Source organism: Tachypleus tridentatus, chromosome 8 (genome assembly GCF_004210375.1).
Source record: "Tachypleus tridentatus isolate NWPU-2018 chromosome 8, ASM421037v1, whole genome shotgun sequence".
Classification (NCBI taxonomy): Eukaryota; Metazoa; Arthropoda; class Merostomata; order Xiphosura; family Limulidae; genus Tachypleus; species Tachypleus tridentatus.
The window spans coordinates 69206283-69230950 of NC_134832.1; the positions used below are offsets into that span (position 1 = coordinate 69206283).

Sequence of the window (24668 nt, forward strand, 5' to 3'; positions counted from 1 at the left end):
GTATAAGACAAGATGTTATGAGGACGTAGAAAGTCAAAGAATAAGACGGAATACGGAACAGAAAAAACTGTGGACTTTCTTGATTGAAGTAGTTTTGTTTCTTAGAAACTTAAATACATATTTTATTAAGGTGTTGTCATTATTTTGTTATAGTTATCGCGTATATTCCTGTTTGTTTTGTTTTGTGTTTGAAACAGAAATAGCTCTAATTATATTTTACTACATATTTTTATTCACTAACTTGACCAAAGCTCTTTTTTATTTTTTTTTATCGTTAATGACTGCTTCTCTCTTTACTCACATGTATATATTGATAAATTTCTCGGAAACTTAAAGAAGAAAATACAAAACCACAAATAAAGTCGATGATAGTGCCATCTCACGGTATAAAGAAAAAAAATAATAGCTTTGTTTTCTCGTTTTCTGAGAGTTCCTCCTGCGGGCAACAGTAACCATACTGATTTACAAAAGTTAAAACAGGGAATTGTTATTGTTGTTTTGAATTAAGCACAAAGCTACACCCTGGGCTATCTGTGCTCTGCCCACCACGGGTATCGAAACCCGGTTTTTAGGGTTGTAAGTCCGCAGACCTACCGCTAAGCCACTGGGGCAAATAGGGAGTTAAATCTTTACGGAGAATACGGTAGACGGAGTGATGTAACTGGCTTTACTATAAAACAAACAAAACTCAAAGAAAATTTTAACATGGCTTTTTTGCTTAAAACAAGAAAAGTTTTCCAAGCGATTTTTGTTTTGTTAATCAAATTTCAGGTAATAAAAATTAAATATTAATTTCCGCAAATGTCATTTTGGTACGTAAAAATGCCAAGAAAAATAAACTTCGATTTCTTGTTAATTTTAGTTATAATGAACAAATATAACTCAACAAATATTTCATTTTTCTTGATCTCTGTCAACTGTAGAAACTGATGGGAAAAGGAACTCACGTAGCGAACGAAAGAGAAAACAGCGCCACCAAGTGAGACAAGTGATTTTATCCGTGCAATAAAAGTACATACAACTTTGGGCCGAGCGTGGTCTAGTAGTTAACGTACTCGAGTAATGAATCCGAAATTTCTCGATTTGCGACCAGGAAGACAGGAAGATTCAGAATTAAGTGAAGGTGTTAACATTTTTTTATTTTAATTTAACTACTACATGAAATAAAAGTAGATAACTACCAGTTCTGTAGTGCCTCGCTGGTACAGCGGTAACTCTACAGATTTACAATGTTAAAATTAGTGATTCAATTCCCCTCGGTGGACTCAGCAGATAGCCCAATGTGGCTTTGCTATGAGAAAAACACACACGCCAGTTCAATTAGTAAAAGGTAAAAAGATTTTTACCCAATATAGTTATCATAGAAAACTCTAATTCAACATTTTCTACCTCAAAAATACTTTAGAATTGGTTATTTTATCATTTTGTAACATTTTTTAAATAAAAATTGAAATGAAAATTTAAAAAATGTAAACACTTGTTTGCATACAGCTTTGAGGGGAATCTCTTGTAAATGGTGCAACTTTAAATTATTTTCAAATTTTCATTCCATCCCAAAACATTGGTTTATAGATAAATAAACTATCATACTTTAAATACATAATTAAACATTTTATGTTTCTTTCCTTATTTTTATTATTACAGTTTTTCAATTCCACCCTTTTATAATGTCACAGCATGTAGTCTGAACTACAATGAAGAAAAGCATAAAGAATATAGCTACAAATAAGGTTTGAATGCCATTAGATGGAGCATATTATAAACTGTTTCCATCAGTGTGAAGCAAGTAAAATATTTAAGCAGAGGTCCTCAGAGATGAACAGAGGAATCTTGTGAAAAGTTTAGTAAACATAAAACTAAACTAGAGATCTGATACTTTTATTTTTAGTTTCTTTAGGTGTGTTTCTCATTGTTAAAAGGTGTTTTTTGTATTAAATTATATCTGTTTGAAAGCTATGAAAAGTTTCTCATACGACCAGACATTAGTTAAATTTAGAGGGTAGTGAAGGTAACACCAATATATTATTTTGATTCAAATCCTTATTTATTTTGTTAGGTTTATTGTATGTAAATAACACAAGTAAAATAACTTGATGAAACTTACATGAATAGATGGCAAATGCCTGTTGGAGAAAAACAAGTGTAGATGATAACATTTGGAAAGTCTTCCACCTCTCGTCTTCAAGTGGAAGACTTCAAAATGTCATCCTCTACACTTGTGATTTTACAGCAGTTATCGTCCATTCAACTAAGTTTCATCACAAATACTCTGTTTAAACAAACAATCAAAGAATAGTAAAACAACGTGTTATTTTGTGAAGATAGATTGGTCAAGTCTAAGAATATGGTTAGCAAACATATTTTTAACTACTCTGACCACTTTGGTGGTGATACCTTTGTTAAAGTTCATGATGGTAGGTTATGAATAAATCTTTGTAACAGAAAGAGCCAGAAAATTTGAAAAGTATTAATTACTGAAGAAGGTATACAAAAAATTTCAATAAAAATGTATTTATTTTCATTATGATTGAATATTCATATCTTTTATCAGGCTTGCAAAACTGTGTCAATAAAGCACAAACTATCTGTACAAATGTAGCTGTTCTGTTTTCACAGTTTTCAGAAAATATTTACAGGGTCATCACTGTGACCAGTTGTACTTGGGCACAGTTTATAATTTGTCAAATTAGCTCTTCTGAGCCATTAGGTTTAAATGTTTGTACTTTAGCACAGATGTGACACCATTTAAGAACTTTCATGAAATTGTATTTTGTAAACATGAAAATGTAATTATATGAAGCTGTAGGTTTGAATTTGGGTATTTGTCTGTAGTTTGCACTAAATACTATAAAAGTGATTTGGAAGTCAAGATAATGAAATTTCATATCCAGAAGTACTTAAAATATTATAATTGTAAATTATTCATAGTGAAATGGTAAAACACCCTTAGGGTTAAAAATGTAAAACTGTGACAGTTATGCTGTACAACATGGTGATTAAATGCTAACAAAGCTTTGTGGAAACTTAACGATAAGATAACCACGATGTCACATTACATTTCCCAGATAAATATTCTTCAAGATTTTAATACATTTCACCATTTCAACTTGTGACTGGTTAGATATCTCACAATAATGTTAATATGATATTTTTATTTTAAAAAAATTTCAGGATTGGTAATTTTCAATTTTGTTTGTATAAAATACATCTTTACTATAAAAAATATTGTCTGGTCATTAGTAACTTTAGTGACACAGATTTTATCGTATCATTATTATTTATCTCAGATGCATTGCATGGTATTTTTAAATATTGTAAGTATATATTTTAAAGTGTCTAACAGATTGTATTATTTCTGTATAAAATTGTTCAATATTATTACGTTCTTTATGACAGAGACTTTTTTACTTTGAAAATAATTTATGTTTTGCAATAGATTATGTCAAACAACCTCATGTTGGATTAAAGTTATTAATGGTATTTATCAAATTTTGGACTTCATCATAACGATGACCAGAACAGTTTAAAATAGTTCCAATTTATCTTCTTCATTTTTATGACTTCTAATCGATCAGATATTATTATTTCTTTGTTTTTTCTTGTCACATTTTTTAGGTTTATTTCAGTAATAACTTTATATTTTTCATTTATCTCTTTGTTATGGATATTTAAATATAAAACTTTGTAATTTTTCAAATGTCTGTCAAAATTCTTTATCATGAAAATTAGGGTTTCCCAGAATGGTTGATATTGATCCCCTTGGTTTGGTGAGACTGTAAAGGGGTGAATAAGGACTTAAGTGTTGATAGGAGGACAGAAATAACTCCTGTGCTAAAGTTGGCCTATGCATCTAACTGCTGTATGACTCTCCAAGTTTGTATGTTGTTAAAACTGCAATTAGTCATGTAAATGGTTGGACTTCTGAAGAGACAGAGAAATAGGTTTAATGTTAGAAACTTCAGGGACTCAAACTCTGAACCCTACAGTCCGATATTCATCAGGCAACTTTTAGAGAAAACCTCATTCTTTTTCACATTTTATGTTTCCTAATGATTGCATCATAAAAGTTGATTATATTTTGAAGTTTCACTTCTAATTTATGTTCTAAGAATTTGAGAATCAGTGACTGCTTTATAAATTTCTAAAGGGGTCAGCATCTCAAAAGGCTTTAGGAAATCCTGATATTATTTTGATATATTTAGGTGTATGGTATACGACGTACTTGTGCTGTTTATGACCTCCAAGTTCTTATCATTCATGTTCTATGTAAAGTATAAAATCAGTGGCCTTTTTTAATCATTTCAAACCAGTTCATGTGTTTGGTCGAATAAACGTACGACAAAAAATTTGTCATTATCAATTGCTAACTAATTTCTGTGTGTTATGAAAACAATGATTCAGGTCATTCTGAGTCAGACTTAGAAGAACAGCAGTGACACAGCTAGTTGCACCAGTGGTAGTATAACTGAGCATGGAGTCGAAGAAGAAGAGTTGAGTGACTACGGTGAGCACAGTGGACTTGGTGTTGAGAGTGTCACGAGCACTGCTGTTGACTGCAATGGAAGACTAGAAGAAAATTTGACTAGTAATAAGGCAGTTCTACAAAATGGACTTGATTGTATTAGCATTAAAAGTAAAAATTTTGTTACATAGTGTTATTTTATGCTCAGATTGATAAAAATAAGTGTCTGGTATTTCAGTTTTAAACATTTTTGTTTTGTATAATATTTTAATGTGATGAATGTTTTTGTCAGTCTTTGGATATAGTCAACACCAAAATATCTTTTTCAGTAATATCATCCTAAATATAGGTCTCTAGTGGAACAGGAATTGACACCCTCAGTAGTTGAAGTCATTAAAATCATCAACCAAGAAGGACTTTTGCCGGGTATCAAAGTTGTTGCTGATTGGCAAATCATCAACAGTGACATTATTGTAACTTATGGAGAGGTGATTAAAGCTGTTTCTTTGTTTGTTTAAATTCTGGTATATTTATGTTAAATTGTAATTTTTTCTGGAGTGTTATTATCTTACTACAAGTATATTTTAAAACTGTGGTCTTCATATATGATATCACTATTTTTGCTTTAAATAACCAATTTGTTCTAGCATTTGATTTATATTAATATGTATGACTAATTGCTATTTGATCATTTGATATCGTATGGTAATTTTTATATGGAATCAAACTTTTGATATGCACTGCTGGCCAAAACCTTAAAGCCAGTGAACATGAAAAAATATGCATTTTGCATTGTTAGACTCAACCACTTATTTGAGTCGAGCTTCGAAAGATGAAAATAAGAAAAGGGAAAATAAAAATAAATACTTTTAGCATTTAATGGGTAAAATGTGAACACTATGAAATTAGCCTAAATACTAGCTGGTCAAAAGTTTAAGACCATACAGAAACGAAGCGTTAATCGGTAAACACGTAATGAAATTTAGTCATTTGTGTTCAAGCATTAGTGTTGTCAACATCTCCCACTGACATCTCCTGTGTTACATTGGGTAAAAACCTAGCAAAGGCTAAAAAGTTGACAGAGTTTGAACTTGGCAGAATTGTTGAGCTGCAAAAGCAAGGTCTCAATGTTGCAAATTTCTTAAAAGATCCTGAAAGATATGGAACGAGAATTTCAAGTGGTTGGGCCATGAAAATTTCACCGGTGTTGAGTAGTGTTGATGCAGAATGTAGATCAAGAACAATAAGATGGCATCTGTGAGAGAAAGGCTTTGAAAACTGTAAGCGTCTTCAAAGGCCATGCCTCCTTCCACACCATGAAACAGCTCAGTTAAACTTTGCTGAGAAGCACCAAACATGGGACCTAGAAAAGTGGAAGAAGGTTTTGTTCTCTGATGAGAAAAAATTTAACCTGGATGGTCCAGATGGCTTCCAACGTTACTAGCACGATAAGGATATCCTGGGGTACTTTCTCCTTCCAGTATTATACAGGGGCATCAAACAGCAGCTGGTTACATTGGCATGTTGGAGAGAGCATCCTTATTGACTGAAGGCCCTTACTTTTGTGAAAATGACTGGATCTTTCACAAGAACAATGCTGCAATCCACAATGCCCACAGCACAAAGGACTGTTTCATGGTGAATAATGTGATTCTTTTGGACCATCCAGCGTGTTTGCTCAAACTGAACCCCATTGAAAATGTTTGGGGGTGGATAGCAAGGTCTTTGATGTGAAAGAATTAGCAAAAGTATAATATTACTACATATATATAGACAGACAGACCAACACCTGGTAGTTGTTGTGAACTTACTGGACTGCTTTAAGTTGCTGTAAGTTTAATGCTTGGTATTTTCTGATGCTAGTCCTCCAAGTGTTCAAGGTTTTGTCTGGAATGGACCAGAATGGAAACAAACACAGCCTTTGCTAGAGGACTTTACCCTACGTGGGCTAGCCCCACTTGAGAATTTTCACCTTCAGTTGGAATTTGATACATCCTATGGACTTAGTTTGAAAGAAGAAGTTAGTAATTGTTGATTTAAGTCAAATTAAATTACATGATTTATTTGCTTACATATAATAATAAAAACTCTGAATATGCAAAAGAAGTAATCTAGTAAAAGAAGAAAACTATCAGATTTTGACATAATAACCTTCTACAATATAAATATTTATCTCTGCTTAGTTTTTTTTGTTGTAGTTATTTGGAATTTTTAAAAGAAGTTCTATATGTGGAATTCTGACTAACCAGTTGTTATTTCATCTAGAAACAGTTGAATATGTAGCTTTTTTTGTATTACATGGTTGATCTTTATATTATAAATAATTATATTACTGTGTAGTAAATTAAAACTTTATTGGATGATAAAACTTAAGTTTTTGTACAAATAATTTAGTGCACTTACCCCTGTCACAACTCACATTTCATCCTTCCATAACTTAGAAATAACAACGTACTTTTGTTCAGGCAAATGTTTCAACATTTTTCTGCAGATGTTCTTCAGGTAAGTAGCTTAAGTGGGATGTGTGGAAGGCTGTAAGCTTACAACTAACCCTGTAAAAGTGATATATTACAACAGTCTCTCTGTAATAACTTATAGTTGTTTGGCTCTGTTTCTTTGTTGTTGTTTTCCTGAATTACACGTTGTACTCAAGTTTAGTGATTGCATAAAGGCTTCTACAAGTCATTATATGCTAGTGGTTTATGTCTATTTAATTTGTGTAACGAGAGTGATGTAAGATTGTGGGATATAACACTGGAACATTCATTGTAACTGAACAATGTCATATATATGTTGTTACTGCCTTCATTCTGTGTAAACATAGTTACTTTTGTTACTTCAGTATCCAAACTTTTGTCATGAGAACACTGAAACTGGCCAGTTTAGATAAAATGCTTGTGTTTAATTTTTTTTTGCTCTCCAGCTTTCATTAGTTCTCTTAACTTTTTTACAATCATTTTGTGTGTTGTAATAATTAATGTTTATTTACCTGTTAGATATCAGTGGATATGTATTCTGGAATATCATATTATACCACTAATATGTAGACTTTTTGAGGGAAAAAAAAAGTTTATAAATTAATGTACACAATATTAATGAGATTGTTCAAAAGTGTTAAGTTGAATTTTGTGTTAATCTAGATTTGATTTTCTCACACAAGTGTATGAGCTAAAATGCACACATAAACATTTGTTTTTTTGCTTGTGGTGTTACTAGGTTTTTCTCTGCATACAGTGTCTTCACAATTTTGGCCAGTTATTAGCTAGGCTCCCAAAGACAGGAGTCAATTTTAACTCTGAAAAAGAATGCTTTACTGCAAGTAGCACAGAAAAAAGTTTCAGTGGAGCTGTAAGTACTGAGGCTGTAAGTTTATAACAATCTAAATAATTGACTAGTTACTGGTGTTATTGTGTTATTGACTAGTTACTGGTGTCCATCTCTAAATGTTATTGTGTTATTGACTAGTTACTGGTGTCCATCTCTAAATGTTATTGTGTTATTGACTAGTTACTGGTGTCCATCTCTAAATGTTATTGTGTTATTGACTAGTTACTGGTGTCCATCTCTAAATGTTATTGTGTTATTGACTGGTGTCCATCTCTAAATGTTATTGTGTTATTGACTAGTTACTGGTGTCCATCTCTAAATGTTATTGTGTTATTGACTAGTTACTGGTGTCCATCTCTTTTTCATAACTGTTTCTTTGTACACTTCTCTTTTGTTCTTTTTTTTCTGTTTCTGTTATAAGCATTAATGATAAACCAAAAATTTGAATTTGATGCCGACTGAAGAAATGTGTAAATATTATGATAAGACAGTTAAAGAGTAAGTGAATATTTGTTTGAAACTTCCTGATGAAACCATAAACAACAGAAGAGTTTTGGAGAAAGAAAACTAACACTGGAAGTTTTTGTCTGACTTGTATGCACCATTATTCCAAAAACTGAATTGTGAATTTTTTATTAACTTTAGAGAAGTATTGAATTAATTTCATACTTCTGTTTTATGTCATTACACAAGAAGAAACCTTGCACTAATTACTAAATGATATATATGTATATATATAAATGTATGTGTGTGTGTGTATAGTTTCTAGGCAAAGATGAGACTTGTTTAGTTTAGTGCCTGGGTTTTAACAAGCAGAATAAATTACTTTGTTTTTATTTAACCTGTTAAATTTTATTCAGGTATTTGTTGTTTTCAAGAGTATTTTTTAGTGTTAATCTTTTGAATTAATTATATTTCTCAGGGAGTTGAGCAACCTGTAGGTCAAAGAAAACAGATGATGTGGAACATGGCTCATCTGTGGTTGAAGGTAGGAATGTTGTGAAAAATATATTGTCATGACTCTATAGTATTATTACAAATATAAATATATGTTAACTGTCTTATGTTGTATAAAGCATATCAGTTTATGATGTCAATTTATTTTTTATATATTTTTTGTTCTTGTTTGCAAATTCTACTTGACTAATATTTTAATGTTAGTGAATTTTCCTTTAGTATACAAATTTTTTAAATGATGAAACATATCAGTAATATTTTTTTGATTCATATGTCTAATATTTCACTGATATGGGTATGTGGATCTAGGCTGAAGTGAATGATTTGGAATCTAAAGTGAAAGGAGGAGGATTTCCCAACTTTCCTCTTATCTGGTTCCTGACATTAGCTCCTTCTGTCAACATTTGGCATTGTTAAAGCAGCTGAGATTATTCAAGAGATTTGTTATTGTTGTGCCATCTGTTGGTAAGTACATTCAGTAGCACAGTTTACTTCTACTATTAGTTTTTGCTTCGTAATTAATAAATAAAACTGAAGGTTATAGATACTCTTGTTGAGTCAAGAGTGCTGAGAGCACAATATGAAAGTCAAACATAGAAAATTGTGTTATTCCCTTCTTACTCAGAGAGGTTGTTCCACTATAATTACTTCTAGAACCTTCTAAATGTGTGTTGAAAGTTTTTAACACAAATTTGTATTTCATCTGCTATTTTCTCAATTTTTAACACTATATGGGTGCTCTCTGTTTGACTGGCCTTGTAACCAACACAACAAAACATGATATCTTAATTATCCTTTCCTTCTTTTTAGGATGACTGCAGATTTCAGCAGAAAATTACAATTATTTATCCTAAATGGCAACAAGCTTGTAACAGTGTACTTCTGTTTTTAATTTTGTTGTTTTGTTTCTCTTTTATTCATGCTTCATTATAATCTATAGTAACAAAGTGCAGGGATTTTATTTTAAAAACAATTAGGATACGTCACCTATTATCTAACAACATATATTCTTTGTGCATTCCTCAAGGCAACAAAATTCCCATTTACCTTTTTTTTTAATCTAACCTATTAAATTTTTAATTTGTACATTTTAGGACTTTTTGGTTAAAGTTTACACATCTATAAAAAAAAATAACATGTTAAAGAAAAAATTCAACACTTCAGGATTGAAACCTTTTTGATCTTGGAAGCTGATCTTCATCGAACCTAAGTTGGTTGTCCCAAAATAATTGTATAATTTTCAAATACTCATTTTGGAAATAAAGTTCAAAGAGTAAACCAGAATTACTCATACTTATCTTTCTTTCTAACTTACCTACTTATGAAAAGGTTTAAAACATTTCATTACCTAGTGGAATACTGATATCCTTTTACTAAAATGAAACAAAGACATTACAGTCACGTAGGTCATAGAATGGCTTTTTTATTGGTCATAAATATGTAATGTTAACAAGAAAGCATGAGTAAATAAATAATTTAGAAAGAGATCAGACATTCTTATTTTAATTTCTGGCCTGTTAGTATCTGTTATCAGAGTATCTAATTATGGAATATCGTAACACTTAAAGGGAAGAAAGAAAGCTTAAAACAAATAATTCAGAGCTAAAAGGTATTGTGTGACATGTAGAAATAAAGATTAAAAATTGACATAAATATATCCTTTTTAAACTAATTGAAACTTGAATTGTAAATTATGTATTGATGCCAAACATTTTCACGTGCATTGACAATAAAGTTGTTTAATTGCATTTTAACTGTAACTTAGTAAAAGTTATGATGTGCACTGAACACCATTGTATGACTTGAAACAATAATTCAGAGTTCAATATTGATTAAGTATTTTTTTCTCCTAATTATAAGTGCTTTTTTTGTGTGTTTGGCAAATGTAAGACATGATAGTTTGAATGTGATTTTATTATAACTACTTCTTTATTTCCTTACTTGTTATTAGTGACAGCTAGTCTTGATGAACGTCAGAAAGAAAGTGTGGGAGCAAGAGAAGCAATTAGATGGCTGAAAAATGAACTGAGGCATGGAACTAGGTGAGTAACGTTTTTTAGTTTTTACTGAATAACCTACAAGTAAAAATGTTGTGTTGGAATACAAGAAAATGTCTGCAAAAGTATAATATTTATCCAACCATAAATTTTTATATTCAGTTAAAAAAAATAAAAACTAACATGTAATATACGTGTATTGTGTTGGAAAAAATACTTTGATTCTGTAACCTCCATTATTTTGGTTAAATAATTCATAGTTTATAATGTTAAAAACCATGTTTTAATACCTGTGATGAGTGCAGCACTGATTGGTAGCTCATTGTGTAGTTTGATTTTAAACACTAACCCGTTACCATACTCTTTTTGGTTTGGAAGTATAATTTGTCATCGGTTATTATTATTATTTGTTTGTTTTTTTCAATTTTTCTGTGCAAGTTTCATCTATGTTTTTATTCCCAATCTTGAAAATTGAAAATATTCTTTCCAACTTGTAAAAAAAAAAATAATGCCCTACATCACGAATTGGAAATTATCTCTATTCTTATACTTGCACTTGTTATTTCAAAATTCTAGGCATAGTTAAAAACATTCTTTATCTTTCAGAAGTCACACTCCGTTTGTCACCTTGTAATAATTTTCATCTTTCAAAAAAAAATTAAATTCAATAAAACTATTACTGCTATTTCTTAATATTTTCATCTGGGAAATGATTGTTGTGAGGCAAATATTTTTGACTTAGTTATTACTTGCCATCATATCATTTATAAACATCTAACTAGGGTTACACTACCTCTTTGTTTATTTCTGTATATAAATATATAATAATAAATAAATTGGAAACATTGTTTTGAATTGGTTTGATAGTATAAAAGGTACTAATATTGTTGAGTTTGTTTCTATGTACAAGTGTAATGATAATTAGGTTTAGGATATTTTCAAAACCTCATTAAAAAAAAGAGTAATTTCAAGTAACCAATCTTGGATTGAAGACCAGAGCTTACAAGTGTTGGTGTCAAGGCCGAGAATGTTTAAACTGAGAGCAGTGGCAAGAATTTTGAAGACAAGACCACAGTCAGTAGTGCAGTTTTATTAAATGAGATAAGTTTGGCTTAAAATAGACACTTTTAATACAATCATAACAGTCATAAATAGAAAAGTCTTAAAGAATAGGCTAAATAAGTTTTTGGTCAAAACAAAGATAAGGTTTGCGTCTTTACAGAATATACTTTGTTATAGTGGTACTCAAATGTTTTATGTTACTGCCAATAACAACAACAGATACACAAGTTTTACAAAGTACAGTCCATCCCAGAATTTGTTGGTTGGAATTTCATCTTAACATCTGATGTATTACAAAATGGGATACTTCTCTTTGACACTGTATTGTGATTATTATTATTATTATTATTATTGCTGGCCTATTAATAATAATAGTTAGAAAAGAAGTACCATTTGATAAATATATTTTTATAAGCTATGTCACAAAAATTACCAGTTTATTACATTTTGTATAGCATTGCCAAATCAATGTGAAAACTTTTTTCTCTAACTTTATTGTTATTTTGAACTAAACCTCTGAAAATTAATGCAATGAATACCTGAGCACATCCCTGTAATATCAGGACTACAACACAGGAATCATTTTTCAAAGTTCCTTAACAACTATTGCCATCCTTTCATAGGTTTATCAGTGACTTTTGGAATTTTTTTTTTTTTTTAAATTTAGCTGTTGATTATTTATTGAAGCCACTTGTGTGAATTTTACATGAAGAGAGGTTAAACAAAAATATTTATTAAATCCGTTTATAATCTGTTTGGTCTCAATGATCTTTGCCTTTCATTTTTAACACGTTGGATTCTGTTTTTTCTATAGAGAAATTCGAATATGCAAACTTGACAATTTTGGGCTTAATAAAAAACAAAACAAAAAACTGTTCCTTTAATTCTGAGAAATTGTTTTTGTGTATGTTTTACTAGGTACAGAGTATTACTAGTGACAAACAGAAGGTTAAATATGTGTGGTGTTTATCATTCTACTCTTACTGTAGAAGTTTTACCTCAGAACTGCTTTCAGTATTGGTAAAGGTAATTCATCTTTCTTCAGAAATTTATATTGATTTTAAAATAGTGAACTTTGGTGTAGATAACTGATTTTCAGTGCAAACTGGGATGCATGAGACAGAAGAGACGTATAACTTTGCTTAAGTTATAATTATTATTGCAAGTAGAAATCCTATGCTAAATGTCATTTTCATTTAAACAATGACTCAAAATATGTATAAGGTATTTTTAATTGAGTACAGGTATCATACTTTAGTAACTTGGTATTCATTGAGCTTCCACAATAAACAAATTCTGTAGTAGTCTTAGTTTTGAATGGATGTCGTAAATAACTCCTGGATACTGAGGTGAGAATTTCTGGTTTGTAACAAGGCAGTTTAAGTTATTGTTATATGTTATATTAGTATTTTCAAAATACAGTAACTTTTTTCACACAAATAAGCTATGAATGAAGTGCTTTTAAGTGAAGGATATTTCTGTCTATTATAAGTAAAATGCTGTTCCTTTCAAATTGGAATTTCAAAATTTGATTTTAATTTGTTATTAAGATCATTGATATTTATGAATATCAAAAAACCAAATTATCTATATTTATTGTAATCACAGAAAAATAAGAATAAACAATAACTCATAATAATTGCCTTTGCCTTTAACATTTTTTCATTCTTCATGTTTTGATACTGAATTTATTTACATTTATACATACACAAGGTGCCTAGTTTGGTAAAAGATAACAAAGTAACATATTTAAATAATGAATTTATTCTGTTCTGTTTTTCTGTGACATTTCAGACATTTTTCAGGAAGTAAATACCATGTGACATAGAAACTGTATATTTTGTGGTTAATATAAGAAAACAATTTTTTACTGGGTTGGATATTGCTGCAGCATATACTACACTGTTTTTATAGTACACATGAAATCTTTTTAACATTATAGTAATATGTGCACACAAAAAAATGTATTTAACTTTAGTAAATATGAGGCCTTTACTCTAACGTTTTAAGTTTCTTATTCATTTCTACCGTAGATTTTTGTTTATTTCATTTATTTCTTACTTTTAAGTTGGTTATGGCCCAGACTTTTTTTTTTCTCTGAGGTCATATTCTTGAAGCCTATTATATCACTAATCTATAGACACTTGGTCTCCACTTACCACACCGAGTGTGGCTTACTTTGTTTTGACTTCCCTTTTCCTTCAGGAGTAGTCTCATTTCAATCTCAACCCTCCTCTAACTACATTTGTGGAGAAGGCACAGCCTACATTTTTTGTCTTTGTTACTTGGAGGTTTTTGATACCAGGACTCTTGTGTTTCCTTTGTTTCCTGCATGAGTTATTTTGGAGGATTCCCTCTTCTCTTGAATCTTTTGTTCCTCTTAGATTTGCCCATACACATTTCCTTCAGTAGTTTATGACCTGTCAATGCAGGTATCAGTTGATCTCACATGGCCCTGGATACCCTTTTTTTCCCATTTATACAGACTTGCATATGATTGGAGCCTTTCAGATCTCAGATCAGTGACTGTGTGCTCCTTCTGCATATAAATGTGAGTTTCTGTATCTTTGGTGACTGTAGGTGGTACTTAGTGCTTAACACCCACCAGTTCTGTAACTACACCTTTCAGCTGCTTCTGTTCCAATGAGGTACAGCTCTGGATGGCTGATCCATTTCTGATGCCAAGAGCAAGGTTTATCTGGTTCTACATTTTTGAGCTAGTCTCTCCTCACAGTCTAACCTTCATTTTCTGTCTCATCTGTTTGGTATTTTTATTGTGATCCATTCAAAAAACATCTGTTGTTCCCTCCCCCATTGTGGAAGTACTCACTCTCAGAACTTCTTTTGTCTTGGTTCTGGTCTTTCTCATATAAGATCATGATCATCACATTTAGTTACTTATGAATCATGTCTTGAAAACTTAAGCTTAGGTGATAGAAGAACAACTCTCTCCTAGATCTGGTACCTTTACATACAGTGGTTTCTCTATCTTCTGGTATTTGTAGTGGATTTTTCTCTCACTTTTGACCTCCTATCATTACTGCCTTTCCACTCACTTTACTTTCAATCTCAGATACTATAGGATGTGATACAATAGTGTCCCATCACATACACCACAGTAACGTTTCATGTATCCTGGCTTTTGTCTCCCTCTTGTTGTCAGTTTCCACTCCACAGAACAACTCTCTCCCAGATTTGGAACCTATCCATACAGTGGTTTCTCTATCTTCTGGACTGCTTGTTTGTTTTTTTCTGGTCTTATAACTACCTTATTCAACATATGTATATATTATCCAGACAGTGGGATGTACCAATAAGCAGTTGGTGTGTAACAGGAAATACTTACCCAAAATATGCATTCAATGGGTAGCATGGAAAATGTTAAGCCATCTGCCTCTGCTTATTGCCTGCTGTTGATATGGAGTTTTATACAAGACCAGCCAATTATTAATTGACAAAAATGTAAAACAAATTGACAGTCAGGGGGGTGTCTATACACAAACACCTGGTGTCTTTAGTTGTAGTAACCTTTGTGTTGTCTCTAAGTAATGGACATAATTCCAGGTGATTGTGTCTGATGACAGTGGTCCATTCACATCTTCAGTATTCTCCCCATGCAAATTTCTCTCTTCCCCTATTTCTTATAGTACACTTGTTTTGTTTCTTTTGAAGGGGGTGGCTTTGCTTCATTAGTTACAAGCTGCTGAGGAAGTAGATATGGAGAATTTCTCATTTAGTGATGTGATTGCTGTAATACAAAACCAAGTGAACACACACCTGTATTCAGAAGTAGAGCTAGAGTGTTACCTGGTTGTGTAGTACAAGACATCTCATTAAATTATGAATCAAGCCAATCTTGACTGTTAGATCCAGACCAATGAGCTGTGGGATGATATTCTTTGTACACCTCATTTTTATGATATCCAGTATTGAGTAGCCTGAATTATAGCTTTAATAACACTATATGCTCATGCCCAGCTATCCATCTGCAAGTTAATGAACAGTTGAACAGTCTGCCATTCTGTCCATCTCAGTGATATGTTGGCATCCAAAAAAAAAAAAAAAAGGTTTCTATGGCATTATGTTTTGCTCTACTACCTCTATTGGGCAAAGAGTATTCTCAACTTGAGATGGACATAGTCTTTCAACAAATGCTCCCCATTAACTTACCCACCTTATGGATATCACACCCCATGGGCTTTCCCTTCCTGGTGCTGTTTCCAGAAAAGAGTTCATCATTGTAATTTCTTTCCACCATTTCAAGGTGAGAATTTAGCTCTTAGTGATGCAAAAAAGATTAGTAACATTTCTAAAGTTAACATTTATTTTACCTGTAAATGTATTTCAGATTGATACACCACCTCCCATTCTTCCTTCACTTTTGGTGTATTTAGTTTGCCTCATGAGGCAGATGTTTGTATGGATTACTGAGAGTGGATGATGTGTTGCTCTCTTATTGGTGAAAGTATAGTTAGTTATTATTACATTTTAAGAACAAAAGAAGTATGTCATCAGTTAAACCACCAAAGACAACATGACGTTTACTACAGATATATTTATTTTTTAATATATACTATTGTAGATACAGCCCTTTTGGCAGTGCCCTTCTTCAGTTATCTGTAGTTGAACAGTAAATTTGTGAAAGAAAATGTTCTAAATCATCAAAGGTTATATGACTTTAACAAAGAAATGTGTACAGTAATGATTACAAATGTTTAAAATAGTGTAATAGAGAATTAGTGAACACAAGTTATAAGAAAAAAAATCTATGAATAAAATGGATCATTTTAACCACATATAAAAAATGCATCATATATTCCATCATATTCATGTGTTGTAGAAAATTATAAATAGGAAAAACCAACATATTGTTCATACATTTTGGGGTCACAGTAAGCTGTAACACAGATAAACCAGTGGCTTAACACTAGTTTGCAAAATAATTACTTTAAAATGTTCAAAGATATCTTGATAGGATAAATGAAAGCTTTAGCTTTTTTTAAAGTTTCTGTTCTTTGCTTTAACTTCTTTTAAACATTTTTATACAGTATTATGCATTTATTTAATCATGTATTATTTTTTCAGTGATGTTTTTTTTAACTTTCATCAACTAATTTTTCATTTCTTTTACAAAATTTTCAGTTGTGGATTTTTCTTTTTTAAAATTATAATATACATGTATATTGTTTTATATGTAAAAAACAGTCTAATTTCTTTATTGTATTGTTTTAAACATTGTTATAAGTGTTTATCTGTTATATTATTGTGTAATCTTTAATTTAAGACTTTTCCATTTACTATTCAGCTAAAGGTACCTGAAGAAAGTATTACCCAACAGTTTTATCCACATCAGTATGTATTATTAAAAATATAGTTCTCTGTAGTTAACATCTTATCGTTGGTGGTTTAACCTACAATATACTTCATTTTTCCCTTTCAATAACTACTATGCGTAATTTATTATACAGTTTTATATATTATAGACTAGCACAGAACGCTTAGCATGTGTAGAAATGGGAGCTTTGTTAAAGGCTTGTAGAATGTGCAAGAACTTATATAACTATGTGTGTAAAGGAAATCACTCACTCTTTGTAGTGCAGAGAAGTAGGTATCTCTGAAATACATTTTTCAGGTAAGAAAAGTTTTAACATTTGAAAGTGAATTGCATTTACATTGTATCATCTAAATTCATTATTTAGAACCATAGTGAGAGTATGGAATGGATTGGAACCAGGTATGGATCTCTAAAGCCTGGAAACAAAACCTGCAAAGAAACTGTTTCACATCCAATCATTTATGTCACTTCATGCATGTCATACAGGTTTTCAGGTATGGTCTTTACAGGTCACTTGTGAACTTACTGGTGAATAATGAATTTTCAGAACTAAAGCAAATAGAGAAATAAAAGAAGCTTATTGGATTGCTAATCTAAACTGTTCAACCTTTCAGAATTAATCTAGCTCCTGGAATTGGTGATCTCTGTTCATTGGTTTTATCTCTGTCAAAAAAATAAAAATAACTGTTCTTTCCTTATTTTTTTATGAAATATGAAAGCTGAATTTTCTAAAATTTGCTGTTCATTTAAGATAACTTTTCATATGTTTTTATAAATTAATTAGTATGACATATATTTTTAAATCAGTCTCCAGATGTCACCTTTATTTTACTTAAACACCTAAGCATAGTTTTAAATACACATATATTTAGCCATTTCCAAATTAAAATATCCCTAACACCTTTCCACAGACATTACTGCCATTGGCTATGTTGTATAAGAAATGAGACACTTACAATAATTTATAGACAAATAAACATTTCCTGGAAAAACTGGATGACCTTCATAATATCACTAAACTCCCTCTCTGTATATAAATATCATTCATTTGATTACACCACCACCACCAGTTTGCCCTTGAAGAAGAAAAGCCCACCTTATGAAAGAGCTCATATTGTAGTGGTTTTTATTTCATTTTATTTTACGACTTCAGTTTTGTTCTTATTATCCTCCTGCACATTTCCAATACTCTCTTCAATGAAATTTATTTTTGTTATTAATTCTCTTGTTTTTACCTTTTGTGTTTTTGATCTTCTAATTTTCCTTCTCTTTATTCTAATTTCTGTTAATTTATTTCACATCTATTTGTTCTCGTTTTCTTCACGTTATTACCACTGTTTTGTGATTTCCAACATGTTTTTAATCTTGGTTCAAACATACACTGTCATCTTGAAGTCTTGATTCTATTTTATTTACACTAAAATATTATTATTCCTTATGCTAATATTGCAACAGTCTCTATTGGTGTGTTGTTTTCTTTTATTACTTAGTAAAAATATTACTAATTCCAGTCTGCTTACAGGAAAAAAAGTGATTATCTCTTTAGCTGCAATCTCTACAACTTACATAATTTCATGAACTAACAATAACTAAGGGATAGGTCTAACTCACATATAAAATAAACTTTCCTATCTGTGGTACTAAATCAAATCTGGCTGTTTAACCTCCACTAATTCAGTAAGTGATTGAGAACATGGTAACAGACTTACTAACTAATTAACTGACACATTATGTGACAGAGTAACTATGTGATACATGTTTCAATATTAAAATATATTTTTCCAAGTCTTCAAAAACTTAAGATGCAGCATGTAAATCACTCCAACTGTAAACACTTAGAACATTTATAGACATCACAAAATACAAAACAACTCAATTAAAATTATAACTAGAAAAACATATTTCTAAATTTGTATAACTGAATTTTTATTGTAATAAAGCTAACTATAAGTCAAGGTAATTTTTTCATTGCTTTTTTTTTTATATAGATTGTCACTGTTTATTACTTATATAAGCTTGAACCGTTTTGTTCAATTGTATGTACAGGGTTCCAGTCCAGCTTGGCAGTATGCTGAACAACTCCATGGACCATCTACATCTTTTGTAAGTCCATATATGTTGAACTGACTCACTCATTTGTCATTTGTAAACTCACCTCTCAGTTCTTAAATAATTTCTCAAAAAACAAAGAGTACATATGTTTATGCTAATATGTTATTTGGTTTACTAGCTTGCAAGGTTATCCCACAATTTGCAAATGTTTTCATACAAATAACAGAGAAATTTACATATGGCATCACTGTGGTGAACATCATTTTTTTACACACATTTGTCAGAATTTGTAAATATTTTCTTAATAATATATTAGTGAATTTACAATATAATGCACACAATTTCCAACAATCAGTGAACAGTATCATTGTAATATTTTCTTTTATTTGAGTAGTCATTTTTCCAAACATCACTTATATGAACTTGTGGCTACCTTTCTTCCATTCATTGCTCATTTAATGAAAAAGATATATATCAGGTTTTAAGTATGTATGGACTGGATTTTTTGCAGTAGGTGTTTGGAACTTGTTGGCAATAAATTTCAACAGTAAACAAATAGCACACATCCACTTGCTTTTAAAAATATTTTAAAATAAGTCACTTTTACATACAAATGTTTGTTACACTGTTGGTTATCAGAGTTGTATCCAGAGCTTTAAATAATTGTTTCCTTTCATCAAAGTCCACACAGGCTGATTCAATTACTTTAGAATGCAGTTGATAAGACAAATTATTTTTCTCTACTCTTATCACAAAAGTACCAGCAAATAATTCATTTATATTACCCTATGGGTTACCACAGTTGTATCAGGCTTTATAAACACTCCTTAACAGTACAAATTTTTCTTGTTATCTGAGTTAAACTGTAAAACTCCTTTTAAGACATCAATTATTAACAATTTTAAAATATTTCTTTTACTTAACTTTGTTTGGTGATTGCCACAGTTGTATCCAAGAAAAAAAATAGTTTAAAGTTTTAAATAAAATTGTAATTTCCTATAGTGAAAAGAATATTTTGTAAATATATTTGACTTGTTTTGATTATTTCAAAAGTCAATTGAATGCCACCCAGTTTGTGTTCAAAATTTTCACAAATGCTTATTTTTAAAGAATTCTTCCCTCTTTTGCTATTAAAATCCTGATAACATGACTAGTCTGTGTGATAAATGGCATTTGCTAATTGATCAGTTAATAGGCTCATTAATCAGCTAGGTTTGATTAATTAATATGTGCATGCTCCCTACAATCTATGCAACCAAATTAAAAAAAAATTAAAATTGGCTATGTGCTGTCTTTATAATATTTTTCAGCAATGCTCTTTTTTTAAAATATGAAACTTCCTGTTTTTATTCACATTGTTTTGATTTTGTTAAACAGTTTTGAATTACCCTTAATTTTGTATGATAAAACTCTTCCAAATACCCTTGTTTGCATATTCTTAAAAATGTGCTTTTGTCTAGAAAGAAATTTGTTAAGTTTTACAGATATCCCCTACTTAACAAATTTATTATCATTATTGACTAAATACCACAACAAGGTTGATATTATATTTGTTTTCCTAACAAATAGTAATTTTAAGTCTTCTGCAAATTGAAAACATCTTTCCCTATCACAAATAAAGGCAGTAATGTGTTAATTTATTTATTTTGTTTGAACAGGATTAACAAGAAACTAATATCCAGTAAAGATCTGAGTCGTCAGAATATGTTTAACTGCGTATCGTACACTGAACGATAGACTTATAAATATTGCAACTCAATAACACTGTAGTATATCATTCAATTAGTAAAAATTTAATTTTAAACAAAAAATCAAAACAATAGTAAAGTATCTTTATTGAGCCTTTAACAGTGTTCATGTGATGTCTGTGTTTCATACATATACATATGCTCATCAAATTATAGGAAAATTTTAAGCCAATACTAGATACCACTATTTAGTGTGTTTGTACTAAATATCATGCACTTTGATTAAATAGTTTCTACTTTGAGAAGTAAAAAACCAAAAGGTATCAGTGACATTGCTTTTGTCTAGGAATGGTTAAATGAGCTAAACAAAAGCTACTGTTTAAAATTAACTTTGATGAACATATTGTGAACCATATTGTCTGCCTCAGTGTTCATCTGTCTCCCATTCGAAAGCTGCGCATGCAGGCAAAAACCAACATTCACTTCAGACGTGATGTGAGAACAAGCAGGAATGATGTTGACACCAGGTGTTCTTTTTTTGCAGGATATTCTAAACTAAATTATTAAGAATTAATAATACTGTCATTCACATTTTTAAATTGTGACATAAATAATAAAAATGTTGATTTATTATATGTTATTATTGAGCAGCTCTTAGCCTGACTTAAGTGCTGTGCAGTTACTTTTCATGCTGGGTAACATAAATAGCTCAAAGCTTTACTCTAAGTGAATAAAATCAAGAGTGCAACACAACTAACCTTTTTAAAGTCCATAAAATAATTAAAAAAAAGATTATCTTAAATGTTTTCTGTCACTTGTAATGGGTACTTTTGCTTCTAACTTACTATTTTACTTAATTAAGATTCCAGATATTCCACCACTACCACCTTTTCCTCTGGATGATGAAGGTGTCACAGATGACGAAGCTCTAGCTTCAATGCTGGTGTCATGGTATATGAGTGGATACCATACTGGTTACTATCAGGTACATTATAAAGAAATCTTATGAAGTTATCAAACATTTTTTGTCAAAAAATTGTCCATTCTATTTTACTATTATATCCTTCAGTATGTTCAAAAGTTCTGAGTAACTGTTTTGACTCTTTTACTAAGGATTGATGATTTCTGTCATCTAATTCTTAATGTATGTACACTTGAAAATTTCGTTTTTTAAATATCTGCATAAGTATTACCTCTTTTGTATGGCCTAATAATTAGTATTTCAGGTTGTGAGGGTGGATAACTTGAAATTGTGAGCAGCAGAACTTGAGTTATAGGAAGTGTTTGACTTAGCTGTTTAGCCCTCATGTACATAAGGTGCATCTTTAAGTTGAAAATTCAAATTTTCTAATTTCTTATCTTCTTTTTTATAACACATTGAGCAGTTTTATCACTAGTATATGATTCCATATTGGATTTTGTTTATAGCTAAACAATACCAACAAGATAAATTCTCTGTTAATTTATTAAAGTTACATTAATTACACTGCACAACTATTTTTTTGAAAAGTTTTGCTTTCCAAAAAAGTTGTTGCTGATTGTGGCAGGTACCTGGTGGGTATGCATAGATATAGTTTTGGTTTTGCTTCATCACATTGGAACTCTGAGAAATAGTCAGTTAACTGTTTACTGGCAATAACGTATTTAATTGCATTTATGTTTCTAATACGCTATTAAGTTCAACATAATTAGAAGTGTTTTGCTCCTGATTTTCATTTGTATTCAATGTCCGGTGCATCACGTTGCAGTGCCCAACAGTAGTCAGCAAGCATTGATGGATTCCAGTTGCCCAGATATCATTTTTCCATTGTAGCAAAACTGAAGATTTCGATGAAACGGTACATGATGGGCAAATTTGGATGTGATTTTTTTGATCAACAGCTAAAAAACCTATAAGGAACACCCAACAGTGTTCAAGAAGCAAAAACTTTGTTGTGCAGTGTTATTAGTAGGATCGTAACAGACATTATTGTGAGGCAATTACCATGTTACAAGTAGTACTTAAATCACTGGATATGCAGTCTGTGATAAGTGTATGGATCACCAACTCCAGAAGATTTATACAGTAATAAGGAAATGAGACAGAGGTGAAGGTTTAAATAATAAATGAAATATGTATTCAGACCCTTCCTTATCTACTTTGTTTTAGTAACCTTATACTTTTAAGCATCTGCTGGTTCTCATTACTTGAAACATTTTTTAATAAAAGATTAACAAAATCATTGTAAGAAAATAAAACCAAGTGAAAGAAAATGCTTACTGGGAAGCAGAGATTTGGTTGACAGGAAGAATACATGGCTGTGATGACTGGCAGTGTTTGACTCACTATAATTTTACTCTAGCATTTATATAGTTTAGTAATTTAGAAGTTTTGGATTCTGATATGCATATGAACTCAATGAAAGTTATTGGTAATCTCAAGAATTACTGCTAAATAAGGACTGGACTGTTCCCCTTAGATGATTTTTGACAGACGTGCATGATCGGTTAATGCTGTCTATAGACCAAGGATAACTTCATGATTGAGATTTCTTACCACAAGTTTAATAGTGTCTCTATTTTATACTTTTACAACTTTGCTGTTTCTAAGCCTTATTATATATGATATATGTAGAAATATTAATGCATATAAGTAAATTGTATCCATGTGAATGCTTACATTCCATTGTTCAGTTATATCACTTGATTAAACATAGCTGCATTTCTTTGAGTAACTTATTGTATCTGTATTTTTACATGTGTAAAGTCTAGGTATGTGATAATTTATAACAACTATATGCATGTGTTATCAATTTCATTATAGATTACACTTGTTTATTAAATATATTTTGGTTTCATTTTACTCTTCTAGTATGTTAATTATGCCCTAACTCTCGACGTGTTGAATGTTAAGATCTCAGGCATTCTTTAACAAGGTTATCTCAACCATTAGATCAGGGGTTCCCAACCGGTGGGTCGCCACCCCAAGGGGGATTGCGAAGCCTTGGCAGGGGAGTCGCGTAGCATTGTTAGAAGTAGCTTGGGACAACATTAATTTTATTTCATCAATTACATTTTCATGTCGCGAGTGCCAAAAGGTTGTGAACCCCTGCATTAGATAATACATTACTGTTGGATAATGTTTTCTCATAATAACTACTTACTTTCCTTCTTTTTCTACCCATAATTATTTCAGGGTGAACTTTGAACCTTAATCTTTAACACATGATAGTGACATTATTTTTATTCTTCTTGTTCTAGGCCTTACGACAAATGCGTACTGAAAGCTGTGAATGTCAAGAACATGGCAATAAAAAATGTTGTCTTCGTTGTTCATCATGAATTATTGTATCAAAAAAAAGAATTAGTTCTTTCAAGTTTTTACTGAAATTGCTCTGTCTTATTCATGTAAAGTAATATTCTTGTAAATTCTTTAAGAAGAAATTATGCAGGTTATGTATTGTTTTTATAAATAAATATTTGTGTTTTCATCAACTCATTGCATGAAACATCATTTGTTGACAGTGTGTTACATATTTATATATTGAATATTTATTACGTTGTTTTTACTATAGATGTTACAGAAATGAATGTTCTTAAACTTAATTTTTTGTTGTTGTTGAAATATTTTTGATATACACTTTTCTAATTCCTGAAAATCACTAGAGGGTCTAGATAAGGAATTTTAGTATTAAAAAGTACAATAGGTATAATACTGCTGTTGTATGACAAGTATAATTAATTATAATTATGCTTCACACCATAGGAATTGCAAATTGCTCATTATAGCCAGTCACTTCTGTAATTAT

At 30.7% G+C, this 24668-nt stretch overlaps 1 protein-coding gene across 19 annotated transcripts; it reads left to right on the forward strand.

The window, feature by feature from the left end:
• The first annotated feature begins 954 nt into the window (after positions 1-954).
• On the forward strand, positions 955-24354 carry LOC143222582 (uncharacterized). 19 transcript variants are annotated; one of them, XM_076449265.1, is made up of 10 exons: positions 955-1330; positions 4812-4950; positions 7679-7825; positions 8712-8777; positions 9056-9211; positions 10698-10788; positions 11704-11817; positions 12724-12831; positions 19187-19243; positions 21743-21807. In XM_076449265.1, exons 1-5 carry the CDS (start codon positions 1230-1232, stop codon positions 9161-9163), a joined length of 561 nt encoding a protein of 186 aa, XP_076305380.1. In that variant the 5' UTR covers positions 955-1229; the 3' UTR covers positions 9164-9211; positions 10698-10788; positions 11704-11817; positions 12724-12831; positions 19187-19243; positions 21743-21807. The 19 variants fall into 19 exon arrangements, with proteins under 19 accessions (XP_076305380.1, XP_076305379.1, XP_076305383.1 ...); XM_076449264.1 differs by having other exon boundaries at positions 11716-11817; XM_076449268.1 differs by having other exon boundaries at positions 11736-11817.
• The last annotated feature ends 314 nt before the right edge of the window (positions 24355-24668 follow it).

Bases quoted from the DNA above. Each gene is read 5' to 3' on its own strand.
- LOC143222582 (XM_076449267.1), top strand. From the start codon at position 1,230: ATGTTAAAATTAGTGATTCAATTCCCCTCGGTGGACTCAGCAGATAGC. The intron at 1,331-4,811 runs GTAAAAAGATTT...TCCTAAATATAG, and splicing joins GCCAGTTCAATTAGTAAAAG to GTCTCTAGTGGAACAGGAAT. The intron at 7,826-8,711 runs GTAAGTTTATAA...TATATTTCTCAG, and splicing joins GAGCTGTAAGTACTGAGGCT to GGAGTTGAGCAACCTGTAGG.